Source organism: Mirounga leonina, unplaced genomic scaffold (assembly GCF_011800145.1).
Source record: "Mirounga leonina isolate KUSES-001 unplaced genomic scaffold, KU_Mleo_1.0 Mir_128, whole genome shotgun sequence".
NCBI lineage: Eukaryota > Metazoa > Chordata > Mammalia > Carnivora > Phocidae > Mirounga > Mirounga leonina.
In genome coordinates this window covers 41562019-41579225 of record NW_023270320.1, presented here as the reverse complement: position 1 = coordinate 41579225, position 17207 = coordinate 41562019, and the positions used below count along the sequence as shown (strand labels likewise).

The 17207-nt window shown below is 38.1% G+C and overlaps 1 protein-coding gene across 1 annotated transcript; it reads right to left on the bottom strand.

Moving 5' to 3' along the window:
• Nucleotides 1-12945: 12945 nt before the first annotated feature.
• On the bottom strand, nt 12946-15738 carry LOC118009893 (olfactory receptor 5V1). The gene has a single exon (XM_035003888.1). It carries the CDS (start codon nt 14680-14682, stop codon nt 13759-13761), a length of 924 nt encoding a protein of 307 aa, XP_034859779.1. The 5' UTR covers nt 14683-15738; the 3' UTR covers nt 12946-13758.
• Nucleotides 15739-17207: the final 1469 nt, after the last annotated feature.

Genomic DNA, 17207 nt, shown 5'->3' with positions numbered 1-17207 from the left:
GATTCCTGTCTCACATTGAGGTCTTTCAACCACTTTGGGTATATCTTTGTGTATGGTGTAAGAGAATAGTCCAGTTCCATTCTTTTGCATGTGGCTGTCCAATTTTCCCAGCACCATTTATTGAAGACACTGTCCTTTTTCCATTGGATACTCTTTCCTGCTTTGTTGAAGATTAATTGACCATAGAGTTGAGGGTCCATTTCTGGGTTATATTCTGTTCCATTGAACTATGTGTCTGTTTTTGTGCCAGTACCATGCTGTCTTGATGATCACAGCTTTAGTAATAGAGCTTGAAGTCAGCCATTGTGATGCCACCAATTTTGGTTTTCTTTTTCAACATTCCTTTGATGATTTGAGGCTTTTCTGGTACCATACAAATTTTAGGATTATTTGTTCCAGCTCTGAAAAATGTCAATGGTATTTTGATAGGGATCGTATTGAATGTGTAGATTGCTCAGGTAGCAGAGACATTTTAAGAATACTTATTCTTCCAATCCATGAGCATGTAATATTTTTCCATTTCTCTGTGTCTTCCTCAATTTCTTTCATAAGTGTTCTGTAATTTCTAGAATATAGATCTTTTACCTTTTTGGTGAGGTTTATACCCAGGTATCTTACGGGTTTTGGTGCTATTATAAATGAAATCAACTCCTTAATTTCTCTTTCTTCTGTCTCATTGTTAATGTATAGAAATGTAACTGATTTCTGTGCATTGATTTAAATCTTGCCACATTGCTGAATTGCTGTATGGAGTTCTAGTAATTTGGGGTTGGAGTCTTTTGGGTTTTCCACATAAAGTATCATTCATCTGCAAAGAGAGTTTGACTTCCTGTTTGCCTATTTGAATGTTTTTTATTTCTTTTTGTTGTCTGATTGTTGAGGCTAGGACTTCTAGTGCTATGTTGAACAATAGTGCTAAGCATGGTCATCCCTGTCGTGTTCCTGACCTTAGGGGAAAAGCTCTCAGTATTTCCCCATTGAGACTGATATTTGCTATGGGCTATTTGTAGATGGTTTTTATGGTATTGAGATATATTCCTTCTATCCCTACACTGTGGGGGGAGTTTATGCAAGAAAGGATGCCGTATTTTGTCAAGTGCTTTTTCTGCATCAATTGAGAGGATCGTGTGGTTCTTGTCCTTTCTTTTATTAATGTGCTGTATCACATTGATTGAGTTACGATTGTTGAACCAAACTTGCTGCCCAGGATTAATCCCAGTAGGTTGTGGTGAATAATCCTTTTAATGTACTGTGGAATCCTATTGGCTAGGATCTTGTTGAGTATTTTGGCTTCCATGTTCATCAGGGATATTGCTCTGTAATTTTCATTTTTGATGGGATCTTTGTCTGGTTTGGGATCAAGGTAATGCTGGCCTCAGAAAGAGTTTGGAAGTTTTCCTTCTCTTTCTTTCTTTCTTTCTTTCTTTTTCTTTTTTTTCTATCAGCTTCAGAAGAATAGGTATTATTTCTTCTTTAAATGTTTGGTAGAATTTCCCTGTGAAGTCATCGGCCCTGGGCTCTTGTTTGTTGGGAGACTTTTTATTACCATTTCAATTTCCTTGCTGGTTATTTGTCTGTTCAGGTTTTCTATTTCTTCTTGTTTCAATTTTGGTAGATTATAATTTTTCAGGAATGCATCCATTTTTTTCCAGATTGCACAATTCTTTGGCATATATTTGCTCATAATATGTTCTTAAAATTGTTTGTATGTCCTTGGTGTTGGTCGTGATCTCTCCCCTTTCATTCATGATTTAATATTAATTTGGTTCCTTTCTCTTTTCTATTTGATAAGTCTGGCTAGGGGTTTATCAATCTTATTAATTCTTTCAAATAACCAGCTTCTAGTTTCACTGATCTCTTCTAATATTCGTCTAATTTTTATTTCATTGATTTCTGCTCTAATCTTTATTATTTCTCTTCTCCTGCTTGATTTAGGCTTTATTTGCTGTTCTTTCTCCAGGTCCTTTAGGTGTAAATTTAGCTTGTGTATTTGAGACTCTTCTCATTTTTTTGAGAGAGACGTGTCGCTGTGTACTTCCCTCTTAGGACAGCCTTTGCTTATTAATTGGTTGATATAATTGGCTGCTCCCAAATTAGGGGCATAAATATTGATAATTTTTATATCTTCTTGTTGGATAGACCCTTTAAGTATGATATAGCGTCTCTCTTCATCCCTTACTATAGTCTTTGGTTTAAAATCTAATTTGTCTAATGGCTAACAGACACATGAAAAAATGTTCATCATCATTAGCCATCAGGGAAATGCAAATCAAAACCACACTGAGATACCACCTTACACCACTTAGAATGGCAAAAATGGACAGGGAAAGAAACAACAAATGTTGGAGAGGTTGTGGAGAAAGGGGAACCCTCTTACACTGTTGGTGGGAATGCAAGTTGGTACAGCCACTTTGGAAAACAGTGTGGAGGTTCCTCAAAAATTAAAAAATAGAGCTACCCTATGACCCAGCAATTGCACTACTGGTATTTACCCCAAAGACACAGATGTAGTGAAAAGAAGGGCCATATGCACCCCAATGTTCATAGCAGCAATGTCCACAATAGCCGAGATGTGGAAAGAGCCGAGATGCCCTTCAATGGATGAATGGATAAAGAAGATGTGGTCCATATATACAATGGAATATTACTCAGCCATCAGAAAAGATGAATACCCAACTTTTACATCAACATGGATGGGACTGGAGGAGATTATGCTAAGTGAAATAAGTCAAGCAGAGAAAGTCAATTATCATATGGTTTCACTTACTTGTGGAACATAAGGAATAACACGGAGAACATTAAGAGAAGGAAGGGAAAAATGGGGGGGGGAATTGGAGGGAGAGATGAACCATGAGAGACTATGGACCTGAGAAACAAACAGGGTTTTAGAAGGGAGGGGGGAGGGGGGATTTGTTAGCCCGGTGATGGGTATTAAGGAGGGCACGTACTGCATGGAGCACTGGGTGTTATACGAAAACAATGGATCATGGATCACTACATCAAAAACTAATGATGTATTGTATGGTGACTAACATAACATAATAAAATTTAAAAAAAGAAAAGAAAAGAAATAAAAATAAAATAAAATCTAATTTGTCTGATATGAGGACTGCTACCCCAGTTTTCTTTTCAGGTCCATTTGCATGATAAATGTTTACCACCCCCACACTTTCAGTCTGGAGGTGTCCTTAGGTCTAAAGTGAATCTCTTATGGACAGCATATGGATTTGTCTTGCCTTTTTATTCAATCTGATACCCTGTGTCTTTTGATTGGAGCATTTAGCCCATTTACATTCAGAGTAACTATTGAAAGATATGAATATAGTGCCATTGTATTACCTGTAAAGTCCCTGTTTCTGTAGATTGCCTCTGTTTCTTTCTGGTCTATATTTCCTTTGGGCTCTCTCTTCACTTACAGGACCCCCTTAATATTTCTTGCAGGGCTGGTTTAGTGATCACTTATTCTTTCAGTTTCTGTCTGCCTGGAAGCTCTTTATCTCTCCTTCCATTCTGAATGACAGCCTTGCTGGATAAATTATTCTTGGCTGCATGTTTTTCTCATTTAGTACCCTGAATATATCATGCCAGTCCTTTCTGGCCTGCCAGGTCTCTGTGGATAGTTCTGATGGCAGTCTAATATTCCTACCCTGGTAGGTTAAGAACCTCTTATCTTGAGCTGCTTTCAGGATATTCTTCTTATTTCTGAATTTGCAAGCTTCACTATTATATGCTGGGATGTTGATCTATTTTTTATTGATTTTTGGAGGGTTCCTCTCTAACTCGTGAACATGAATACCTGTTTACTTCCCAGATTAAGAGAGTTCTAAGCTATGATTTGCTCTGATATGTTTCTGTCCCTCTCTCTCTTTCTTCTCCCTTGGGGACTCCAATAATTCTTTTTTGTTTTTTAAGATTTTATTTATTTATTTGAGACAGAGAGAATGAGAGAGACAGAGAGCACATGAGAGGGGGGAGGGTCAGAGGGAGAAGCAGGCTCCCTGCCGAGCAAGGAGCCCGATGCGGGACTCGATCCCGGGACTCCAGGATCATGACCTGAGCCGAAGGCAGTCGCTTAACCAACTGAGCCACCCAGGCGCCCGGGGACTCCAATAATTCTAATATTGTTCCATTTTATGGCATCACTGATTTCTTGAAACCTCCCTTCATGATCCATTAGTTGTTTTTCTCTCCTTTCCTCAGTTTCCTTCCTTTCCATCAACTTGTCTTCTATGTCACTTACTCTCTTTTCTGCCTCATTTACCCTAGTTGTTAGAGCATCCAATTTAGACTGCATCTCTGTTAGAGTATTTTTAATTTGGCCTGATTAGATTTCATTTCTGCACTAAGAGATTCTCTAGTGTCATTTATGCTTTCTTCAAGCACAGGTAGTAACTTTATAATTGTTATCCTGGATTCCAGCTCCAACATTTTACTTATATCCATATCGATTAGATCTGTGGCAGAGAATATTACCTCTGGTTCTTTCTTTTGTTGTAAATTCCTCCTTCTAGTCATTTTGCCCAGAAAAGAATGGGTGAATGAAAGAACAAAATAAAAAACATCAACCACAACCCAAGCAAAATACACACTAGACAAATCCTAAGAGATCAGAAACAAACAAACAAAAAAGATGAGGTGGAAAGAGAATATAATTTCCCAGGTAGACAAAACAGGGTCATCCACTTGGTCCTGGGTGTATTTTTGTCTGTTTGTTAGAAGACACTAAATCTCAAAATTGTAAAGAAATCAAAACTTATATACATACAAAAATAAAATTGAATACAGTGAAAGGAAGCCAAAAATGAATATATAAAATGTAAATGTAATAAGTGAAAGTTTAAAAAAAAGACTTAAAAACAAAGAGTTGATAAAATAAGAAACTAGTTGAAAAGGGAAAAAAAGGAAAATTTTAAACTGGAAGATAAACAAATCATGATGGAAAAAACCTAGAACTCTATATATTATTTTCTCCTAGCCCTGGAGTTTTGTAGTACTGTTCTCTGTAAACTTGGTGTTTCCCTGTTGTTTCAGCTGGTCTTCTGGAGGAGGAGCCTGCTGCTCTGATTCTCAGGTGTCTTTGCCTGGGCTGAGTGGCACCACCCCTAGTCAGGGGGCTGGGCTCAGTGTGAGCTGCTCCTTGTTGCTCTGCATGGGTTTTGTTCCCTGCAGGCCTTCTCCACCTCTCTAGAGCATGAAAAAAAATGGCTGTGCCCTGATCTTGAGTCCCAGAGCTGAGAGACTGTGGTCCCCTCTCTTCAGCGAGCCCTCGGGGACAAGCAGTCTTCACTTTCATGTGTGCCAAACTCTGCTGACTATGGTGCACACCTACACTAATCCTCTCAGGGGGAAACAGAAGGTCCTTGCATATTTGTCCTTTGCAGGGCCCCCTGCAGAGAGCTGTCACTGGATCATGTTCTGGTTCCTGGTTTATGGCAAACTAAGCTGAGGACCCCCTCTCAGCCTTGCTCACCCTCACTATTTTCTCTGCTCCAATGCTTGGGAACTCTGCTGACTCAGGCACCCCATTTTTTCTGTGACCCTAGGGATCCTGAGGCCACACTGTCCCACCTAAGATTCTGCCCGCTCCACTACCTGAGCGCCTTTCAGGCAGGGATGTCTCTCACTGGAGCAGTTTTCTAAGGATTCCAATATTGCACTCCAGGGCCATATCACTTTCCAGTAGCTGGCTTATGGAGGCTCCCTCCCCCTACTCATTATCTTCTGATATATCCCCTCAGATTCACTTATCCGCACCTCCTACCTTACAAAAAGTGGTCTTTTTTTCTACTTGTAGAATTCCAGCAATTCTTTTCTTACATCTCAGGTTGAATTCATAGATGTTCAGAATGACTTGAGAGTTGTCTATCTAAATTCATGGAACCAGATGAAACAAGGTCCCCTATTCTTCATCTTGTCTCTCTTCTCTCCATAGGACTTAAACAAGACCCAGAGACTTGTAATAGTCAAAGCAATTAGAAGATAATCCAAAATTATTCAGCATACACAGAACCCAAAAAATCTTCAACTTCTAGGGACACACAATCAACAGATTCTAATACTGAATAGACATAGATGTTGGGTTATCTGACAAAGAATTTAAAGCAGATATAAAAGTGATTAAATAGCAATTGAAAACACTCACAAAATATATGGAATAATAGAAAGTCTTAGCAAAAAAAAAAAAGAAAATATAAAGAACAGGTAAATGGGAATTTTAGAACTGAACTACAATCATCAAAATTAACTGTTGGATGGACTCAGTGGCAGAATGAAGATGGCAAAACAGAGAGAGTAGACTTCAATTTGGGTTAGTAAAAGTGATCCAATCTAAGCAAAAGACAGAAAATATTTGGAAAAAATTTAACAAAACTTTAGAAATCTATGAGACAATAACAAAAGAATGGCATTTCTGTCACCAGAGTCCTGGTAGGAAAGAAAAAAAAAGTGTGTGATATTTTTTAAAAAATATATTAGAAGAAACAATGAAAAATTCCTAAGTTTGGTAAAAGCTATAAGATATATATAAGATATAAAAGATAACAGATTCAAGAAGCTGAGACAACTCCAAACAAGATTAATCCTCCCAAAACAATCTACAACCAGAGAAAATAATGAAAATTAAATAGGAAATATGGAAAACAGCCAGACAAAACCAACAGATCAACTAGAGACCCATGATCTGAATAACTGCAGATTGCTCATTGGAAACTATGGAAGCCAGAAGGAAGTGGAACATTTTTACAGTGCTTTAAAAAAAAAAAGGCACAATTTTGTGTGCATTGAAACTATCCTTAAGGAATTATGTCAGGTAAAAATATTCTTAGATGAGTGAAAACTAAGAGAAGTGGTATCCAGAAGAACTTCACTGAAAGAATTGCTAAAGGAAGTTCTACGGATACAAGGAGGACAATACCTGAGGAAACTTGTAAAATCAGGAGAGAAGGAAGGGAACAAAAGTAGTAAACATCTACATAATGATAGTAGATTATCTTTCTTCTCTTAAGTTTAAGGAATTTTCTTGATCAAAGAAAAAGTCAAAGGAGATCAATAAATACTTGAATCAAATTAAAATCAAAATATAATGGTAAGATGGGTGAAATGCAGCTCAAGTAGTGCTTAAATCGTCATATTAGAAAATAAGAAAGTGCTCAAATTAATAGCAAACTTCAAGAAACTTAAAAAATAGAAAATAGAAAAAGAATAGGAAAGGAATCCAAATCATGTAGCTGAATGAAAATAATAAAGAACAGTAATCAATGAAATTGAAAACAGAAAAACAATATAGAAAAATCAAGGAAACCAAAAGCTAGTTCTTTGAAAATAATTAATGAAATAATAAGCCTCTAGCAATATTGACAAAGAAAACTAAAGGGAAGATAGAGATTAGAAATATCAAGAATAAAATATCAGAAGTGAAAGATGTCAACTCTCACCATTTCTATTGAACATTTTACTGAAGGTTTTGGGCAAAAAAGCAAAAAAAAAATAAGATTGATAAGGAAGGAGCAAAACTCTGAAACATAATGTTGCCATAAAAATGCCTTTAGAATCTGCCAAACAAAACAAAACAAAACTTACTTGAAAGGCACTAGTAAGAAAAATTAACAAGAGGACATCAAAGAAGTTGCTCAGGTCATACAGACAAACTGTATCTGGAGCTGATGTCTTTGAGAGATCAGACTTGCACTGAGATTCTAAAAACTCTGACGTTGGTAAATCTTCACAAGAAGAACATGTGGAGGGAGCTGTATACAAGCTTATGTCAGATGTGTTCACTGATGGATGCCAGGAACTGTGGCATCTTTTAATTGTATGCAGAAAGATACATGTTTTCCATTTCTAAGAGTTGATGAGGTTTAAAAAATTCTAACCAGATTTATCTTAAAAGTGGAGGTTTGGTGAGATAATACATAAATTCAATGATTCCCTTCTTCTAGATCCCAAACCTTACCCTGTAGGTAAGGAGTAAACTATGGGCTTACTTCAAGGGATTTATGAGCTTGCTTAGGCAAACAACCTAAACTGTTGACTGACTAAATAATATATTTTGCATATTTGTACTATTATCTTTTAAATGTATGTTGTTGTGGCTAATACAAAATTAATTCTTAAAATTCCTGAAAGAAAATAAAAATTAGCAAGATTTTAGTAGGTAATATTATTACACAAATTCATCTGTGTTTCTATATTTCTATACACTAGCAGCAAACAACTGGGAAATCAAATTTAAAGAAGAGAACAATATGTGAAAGCATAGAAACAAACAAGAAAATATTTTGGAATGAATTTCATCAAAAAGACATGAAGGACCTCTATACTGAAGACTACAAAACAGTGCTGAACTATTTAAAAAGCACATGTAAATGGAGAGATAAAACATGCTAATCTGGATCATGTAATCTAAACTGGGATGATGTTGCTCCCAAGGGGGTGAAAATTGGTTCTTGGGGTATAAAAAACTTCTTCAATGTTACAATGACTTGTGTTTCTTCAAAGGCCACAGTTCATAAAGATGTGCAAATATATCTGAGGTATTAAAATTTCATGGGGGTGGGATGATTAGGGGGGAAAATATGAAGAATTCTCCTTAGAGGGACAATTTTAAAAGATTGGGAAACCCTGCTCTACATAAACTCTCTCCAAATTTTTCTATACTTTCAATGCTTATAAAAACCCCAGCAGGCTTTCCAGTAGAAATTGATAAATTGGTTTTAAAATTTATTTGTAAAAACAAAGATACTTAGATAACGAAAACATTCTTGAATAAAGAATATATTTCAGTATTTAAACAACTGTATTTAAAAACTTACTACAAAGCTACAGTAAGCCTGACAGTGTGGGCTTAATAGATGAGTAGATCATGGAACCAAAAATGTAATAAAACCCTATGTGAGAGAGAAAGAGTGGAAATCAGCTTGAAATGATAAAGCAAAAAGCAGCCTTGCCCTTATTCATGCCAGAGGGCAGATACAGATAAAGCAGCTGCAGAGTCAATAGGGCACACAGTAACACTTTGAGGGACTGCTGCTTTCTTCTCAGTAGCACCCTAGATTTACTACATCCATCTACGACTCGGCATACCTAATTGCTAATCTGGGTTGGCCACGGGATAGCACCTAGTCTGTTAATCCCTGCTTCTCCCAAGCCCTCCTCAACAACAGTACCCAATTTAGAACTGAGCCCTGCTTCCTGTAGACCCTGCTCAGATTTCTTCAGATGGAAACCAACCCTTATGGATGATGCTTGCTTCCTTTCTGTTGTCAAGTGTAACATGCAATGGTTACTCTGGAGTTCCCTTCCTCCTTGCAAATCAGTAAATCTGATTCTTTTCAGAATACAGGTTACACCTGGTAGTCTAAGCTCAAACAGAACATAAAACATCTAGATAGAGCAAAATATATGTGCCCAAGTAATTTTGACCAAAGTGTCTAGACAACACAATGTGGAAAGGATAGTCTTTTCAACAAGGTGTGCTGTAAAAACACAACAAAACACAGCTATCTCTCCAGAAAAAAGGAAAAACCTCAACATTACACCAAAAATTAATTCAAGTTGGATCATAGACCTAAATATAAAAGCTACAGGAAAGTATCTTTGTGGATCTATGGAGGGCAAAGATTTCTTAGGGCACAAAAACCAAAAGAACTAACAGTCAAAGGAAAAAAATATAATGATCATTTGTTCTCTCTCTTTTTTTTTTTTATTATGTTAGTCACCATACAGTGCATGATTAGTTTTTGATGTAGTGTTCCATGATTCATTGTTTTCATATAACACCCAGTGCTCCAGGCAATACGTGCCCTCCTTAATACTCATCACCTGACTAACCCATCCCCCCATCCCCCTCCCCTTTAAAACCTACAGTTTGTTTCTCAGAATCCATACTCTCTCATGGTTCATCTCCCCCTCCAATTTCCCCCCCTTCATTTTTCCCTTCCTACTCCTAATGTCCTCCATGCTATTCCTTATGTTCCACAAATAAGTGAAACCATATGATAATTGACTTTCTCTGCTTGATTTATTTCACTTAGCATAATCTCCTCCAGTCCCATCCATACTGATGCAAAAGTTGGGTATTCATTCTTTCTGATGGCTGAGTAATAGTCCATTGTATATATGGACCACATCTTCTTTATCCATTTGTCTGTTGAAAGACATCTCGGCTCTTTCCACAGTTTGGCTATTGTGGACATTGCTGCTATGAACATTGAGGTGCATATGGCCCTTCTTTTCACTACATCTGTGTCTTTGGGGTAAATACCCAGGAGTGGAATTGCTGGGTCATAGGGTAGCTCTATTTTTAATTTTTTGAGGAACCCTACTCTGAAAGGTAATGTTTTAACAGGTTGCCAAGAGTCTCCCCCCAAAAAAGTTGATTCCAAATGCCTCCTGAGACTTATTTCATGCCACAGTTGAAAATGGAGGGAGGAGGAATACTCAGCCGGGAAAGAGAAGTAATTCCTGCTATTTGCAACAACAGGAGTAGAACTTGAGGACATAATGCAAGGAAAAAGCCACACAGACAAGTACTGTATGGTGTCATTTATATGTGGAATCTTTAAAAAAAAAAAAAGTCAAACTCAAAAACAGAGTGGAAAAGTGTTTTCCAGGGTTGGGAAGTGGTGGTCAGTAAAAGAAAGAGGGAGTTAAAAGGATATAAACTTTCAGCTCTAAGGTGAATGCGGTCTGAGGATCTAAAGTAAAACATGATGGCTATCTAGAGTTGAGAACACTGTATTGTATAATTCAAACTTGCTAGGAGAGCAGAACTTAAATATTTTCATCAAGAAAAAAGATAAATATGAGAGGTGATGGATGGATGGATGTGTTAATTAACAGGATGGGAGGGGTCTTTTCATGATGTATACTTGTATCAAATCATCACGATGTACACTTTAAATATCTTACAATTTTATATGCCAATTATACTTCAATAAAGCTGAATTTAAGAGAGAAAATATATATATAATGACCAATTGGAATTCATCAAAAGTAAACATTTTTGCTTTTTAAAAGACAGTATAAAGGAAAATGGAAAGGAATGTTGCAGGATGTAGTAACTGTGGGGAGAATTATTTAGTTTCTAAAGGAGATCAGGTGATAGATAAGACAGGCAGTTCCTAGGAGACTGAATGCACTGACCACAGATCATTGTTGTCAGGTGGAGGTCTCTTTGAAACTGGGAAGGAGTCTGCACACAGCACCGCCATGGGAGAGTTAACTCAGAAGTGAGGTGCGGGCAACAGGTGTGGGCTAGGCACTGTGGCAGAGCACAAAGATGAGAACCAGGATGCCAGCCAGGGAGGCATGAGCAGATCTGAGGAGGAGGAGAAACAGCTTCTGGCAGAAATGGGAAGGAAGGAACTAGACCCTGGCCCCTCCTCCGTGAGCCCTTCTCTCTGCCCTACATTGCAAGGAACTTCTTTGCATCTCTCAGCCTCCTTCCTTATCTTTCACATTTTCTCTCCCTTTCCCATATTTCTTTCTTTCTTGGACCACTTTGCTTGCCCACTTCTCTTGTCTTCATGCCTGTTCCTTACATAGTAATAACATAGGAAAAGCAGTACGTTAGTACCTTTGCTTTTAATATGTGTGCTTCCTACTCTCTTTTCTAACTATAGTTACTATGCAACAAACAGTTTCTATTCCCCCCTCCAAACAACCTGTAGTTACCTTTCTGTATATTTTTCTCCAATTCCGTGATCTAATTTTTTTTCAGCAAAGACTTTATTTTTGTATTTTATTTTTTATTATGTTCAGTTAACCAACGTATAATACATCATTAGCTTTTGATGTAGTGTTCAATGATTCATCAGGTGTGTATAACACACAGTGCTCATCACAACACATACCCTCTTACTACCCATCACCCAGCTACCCCATCCTTCAACCCCTCCCTTCTGCAACCCTCAGTTTTTTCCCTGGAGTCCAGAGTCTCTCATGGTTTGTCTCCTTCTCTGATTTCTTCCCATTCAGTTTTCCCTCCCTTCCCCTATGGTCCTCTGCCGTATTCCTTATGTCCCACATACGAGTGAAACCATATGATAATTGTCTTTCTCTGCTTGACTTATTTCACTTAGCATAATACCCTCCAGTTCTATCCGTGTCAATGCAAATGGTAGGTATTCATCCTTTCTGATGGCTGAGTAATATTCCACTGTATATATGAACCACATCTTCTTTATCCAATCCTCTGTTGAAGTACATCTTGGCTCCTTCCACAGTTTGGCTATTGTGGACATTGCTGCTATGAACATTGGGGTGCAGGTCCCCTTCTTTTCAGTACATCTGTATCGTTGGGGTAAATACCCAGTAATGCAATTTCTGGGTCATAAATAGCTCTGTTTTTAATGTCCTGAGATAACTCCATACTGGTTTCCAGAGTGGCTGTACCAGTTTGCATTCCCACCAACAGTGTAAGAGGGTTCCCTTTTCTCCACATCCTTGCCAACATCTGTCTTTTCCTGATTTGTTCATTTTAGCCATTCTGACCAGTGTCAGGTTGTATCTCATTGTGGTTTTGATGTGTGTTTCCCTGATGCCGAGTGATGTGGAGCATTTTTTCATGTGTCTGTTGGTCATTTGTGTGTCTTCTTTGAAGAAGTGTCTGTTTATGTCTTCTGCCCATTTCTTGACTGGGTTATTTGTTTTTTGGGTGCTGAGTTTGAGAAGTTCTTTATAGATCTTGAATACCAGCCCTTTATCTGATATGTCATTTGCAAATATCTTCTCCCATTCCATGGGTTTCCTCTTGGTTTTGTTGACTGTTTCCTTTGCTGTGCAGAAGCTTTTTATCTTGATGAAATTCCAAAAGTTCATGTTTGCTTTTGTTTCCCTTGCCTTTAGAGAGGTGTCTTGAAAGAAGTTGCTGTGGCCAAGGTGGAAGAGGTTGCTGCCTGTGTTCTCCTGTATGATTTTGATGGATTCTTGTCTTACATTGAGGTCTTTCATCCATTTTGAGTTTATCTTTGTTTTAGATAAAGATTTCCTAAATTCTAAATACCCTATAAAATAGTAACATGTCGTGTGGCCTTATTTCTAGAAACATTCTTTCAGGATATTCCATTTTTTGGACACAGTAAGGAATATAAGCTGGGATTGAGAAACTATGGCTGTCTTCCTTCCAACATGAAGATAAATTGTCATTGACCCATGCAACTGGGGAAAAAACTAACCTTAATTGTCAGCAGAACCAGAGATAAAACATCGTTTCATCTTGATTCACATAGCTCTGTCAAAAGCAGTGTAATGTGAACTCAATGCATTGATTATGATGCTTTCTTAAGAAGAACCTAATAAAGAAAAGCCAAAAGCATGACTTAAGTAGTAAGAAGAGGAATATAATAAACATATATGAGGAGCATTAGGATAAGGGCTTTCACATTCCTCAACATATAAGTGGTAATACACAAAGGAAGGAAAGTACTAGAAGGTAATGACCATCAAGCACATATTGCATGAAAGAGTGGCACCATATTTTGAATGAAGGATTCAGGAATGGACAGTATTCTAAGAAGAAAATTACCTAAAAACAGCAACATCCGTGTCTCTTGCACAGGACTAACTAAACTAAAGCTCAAGAATATGTACACTTAGACTTGAGTGTGTCAACTGTTCACTATCTGTCCCAACACTGCAATCAACCTGTAAGTTTAGTGTCACTGCCAACAGTTGGCTAGTGAAAAGTTAATTTCTGATATAAGAATATTGGTTACAGATGAGTGAAAGTTACATATCAAAAGAGGGAATTGGCATCTGTCACCTTCTCCCCATGGCCTTCACAGCCCCTTTGATGTCTTTATTCCTCAGTGTGTAAATTACAGGGTTTAGCATGGGGGTAACAACACTGTACAATACGGAGATTAGTCTGTCTTTCTCCAGTGAGTAAGATGAGATGGGCCGCACATATGTGAAGATGGTGCTGCCGTAGTAGAGAAGGACGATGAACAGGTGTGAAGCACAGGTTGAAAAGGCCTTTTGCCTCCCCTCTGAGGACTGGATCCTCAAGATGGTAGAGATAATAGAGAGGTAGGAAAGGACGATGCCCAGGAAAGGAGCCCACCCAATGAAGACCCCAATGGAGAGCAATGCCAACTCATTTACAGAAGTGTCCCCACAAGACAACAGCAGCAAAGGGGGGATGTCACAGAAGAAATAAGGAATCTGGTTGTTGCCACAGAAGGGCAGGCGGAAGGTAAGTGCTGTGTGCACGACTGAGTTGAAGAAACCCCCAGTCCAGCATGAGGCGGCTAACCGACCATACAGGGCCCTGTTCATAATCACTGAGTACCTGAGGGGTTTGCAGATTGCAATGTAACGGTCATATGCCATGGCTGCCAGGAGGAGACACTCTGACCCTACAAAGAAAATGAAGGCAAAAATTTGAGCCACACATCCTCCATAAGAAATGCTCTTCTTCTCTGATAGGAGATGCACCATCATCTGGGGGACATTGGTGGTGGTGTAGCAGATGTCAAGAAAGGCCAAATTCCTCAGAAAATAGTACATGGGAGTACGTAGATGTGGATTAGCCATGGTCACCAAGATAATGAAGAGATTTCCTCCCAGAGTACAGATATAAGTCATAAGGAATACTGTGAAGAGTAGAACTTGCAAATCATTTAGGTTGGAGAATCCCAAGATGATGAATTCAAACAGAGCTGTTTGATTCTTTCCTTCCATGATGTTACCCACTTCCCTTTGGGGGATTAGGCAAAGAGAAACTCAGATTACAATAATACTATGCTGCGGTAGCAATGGTCTGCAAAACAAGGGAACAAGTGTTACAGAGGACAGTCATTACCGTGCACATCAGATTCCAACCCAGAAGAGCAGCATCCTCCAGAGCTCATACCTACCACCGAACACAGACATAAGTGATCCAGTGTTTCACTTGTAAATAAAATCTCAAAAATACACAATACAGACAGTATTTAATTAGAAAAAAAATCACAAGAGGGCACCGTACACCCTACGAGTTCCGTATTAATAATGGCTGGGTCAGTTCCACCTGCAATCATCCTGGTGACATGTGAACACGAGTTGCAGAACACAGAATGTGCAAGAATCTCTGAGCAAAAACCCTTAATGTCTCCACCAAAGAAAGAAAACATCCACTAATGATTTGGTGTATGTCCTTCTAATCAGTTTTCCATGCATAAATATTTAAAAGTAGGTTCAGAGAGTACACATTCTAACCTGTTTTTTCCTCAAGCACCATATTGTGATAAATTCTCATGGCCATAAATATTCTCCTAAAACATGATGTTTGGGTTATATACAAGTCTTCATAAGAATACAGCAAACTTTTAATATCTTCCTTATTAGTGGATATTTGTATTTTTTTTAATTTAATTTGTTATGATAAGCTTCAGTAATAAGCATACTGAATTAGAAACCCCAAATTTCAGGTTAAGTTACTTGTATTTTAATAAACTTTTCAGGAGACTCATCCCAATAAATTAGAGACCCAGTGCTCTGGAAGCTTGAAAAGCCATTTGGCTAATGCAGGATTCCATGTCTGTGTACAGTCACCACAGGTGCCGTGTGGAGGAGGACTCTCACAACTTTGGAGCACTTTCTATCCAGACTCTCACTAACTCCTTCCCCTTTCATAAGTCCCCAAGATAAGTAATTGAGTAATGCTGCCATTCCAATTTCTAGATGAAAACACTGAGTCTCAATGAAATAAATGTCTGGCAGAGTTATGTAGCCACTGGGTGAAAAAAATACATATAGTTTTATCTCTCCCAAACTGATAGACTTTCAATTGGGTGTCTAAAAATTTAATTTCCCTTAACTGATGACAATATAATGCTCTCTAAAAATATTTTAATATGATTTATATTCATACCATTGGATTATTTTAGTTTCAAACTTTTAATGACTGGTATTTCTATTAATGGCAATATGCTATGTCTGTACCATCTTGATAGTTCAATCTGTTACTAAACATCCAGTCTTTTACTTGAATATGTTTATTTGAATAATTGATTCCCAGGATAGTTGTTATTTCCTGGCCGGATGTAAATTAATTTGAATGTTCGTGTTTGTGTCATTAAAGAATACTGTTCTAGACTTTAAGTTGGTTAATAAAAATGCTTGATAAAATTAAAATGGTTATACAAAGGATCCCTTAGTTCAAAATGCTCAAGTTCTAATCCAAGAAGAATGAATTGTGCAGTTTGATATCTGAAGCAAATTATAGGAGCTAAAGAGAGAACTAAAACTTTTTAGAAATGAAGGTAAGTACTGGGCCTTTACTCAAACAGCACTTCTTTGACTCTCTGCCCTGTGCCCATGTGTGTGTCTGAACCTTAAATTCAGAAGGGTGAGAGAACACGCCAGATAAAGGTTCAGATTCCCTTAGTGTATATTTCACATTACCAGGAGCAAATGAATTCTCCAGGACAACTATATTTCCATCAAAAGAATCCCCAAACCCTGGTCATTCCTAAACTCTGCTTACACTTTTACCTTTTTAACCCTTCCTCCTACTTCTGAGGATAAATTAGACCAATCCACTAAGCTAACTCATCCTGCTCATTTTTTTTTAAGATTTTATTTATTTATTTGACAGAGAGAGACACAGCAAGAGAGGGAACACAAGCAGGGGGAGTGGGAGAGGGAGAAGCAGGCCTCCCGCGGAGCAGGGAGCCCGAGGTGGAGCTCGATCCCAGGACCCTGGGATCGTGACCTGAGCTGAACGCAGACACTTAATGACTGAGCCACTCAGGCGCTCCCATCCTGCTCATTTTATTCAATCATATTTCGAGAAACTTCTCTTTGCTGGGCACGTTGGTTTGTGCTAAAAATAAAATGATGAACAAAGCAGAATTTGTACATTCAGGAGAATGCACATTGGGGGTTATAAATTTACCAAATGCTTTTTTTAATATAATAAAAACTGTAATAATTGCTTTAAAAGAAGGCAACATAGGGCTCACCCTGTTTTGGAGAAGTCATCAAAAGCTTCCCTCAGAAAATGTGAATTGAAATCTCAAGCATGGACAGAGGTTAAGTAGGTGAAGGTGAGTTAGGTGTGAAGAACCTTCACACTAAGAAGAGCAGGTACAGGTTCTGGAGGCTGGAGGAAGCATGAGGCTAGGAAGCCCAGGAGGCTGGGATGAAGGGGAAAGACAGGAGGTGCTTTGGTGGAGTTGGAGTCATTGGGAATCTAAGAGCAGCAGGACGATATTTCTGGTAGC

What these genes read in the sequence shown, in the direction of transcription:
- LOC118009893 (XM_035003888.1), bottom strand. Translation starts at nt 14,682, where the DNA reads ATGGAAGGAAAGAATCAAACAGCTCTGTTTGAATTCATCATCTTGGGA.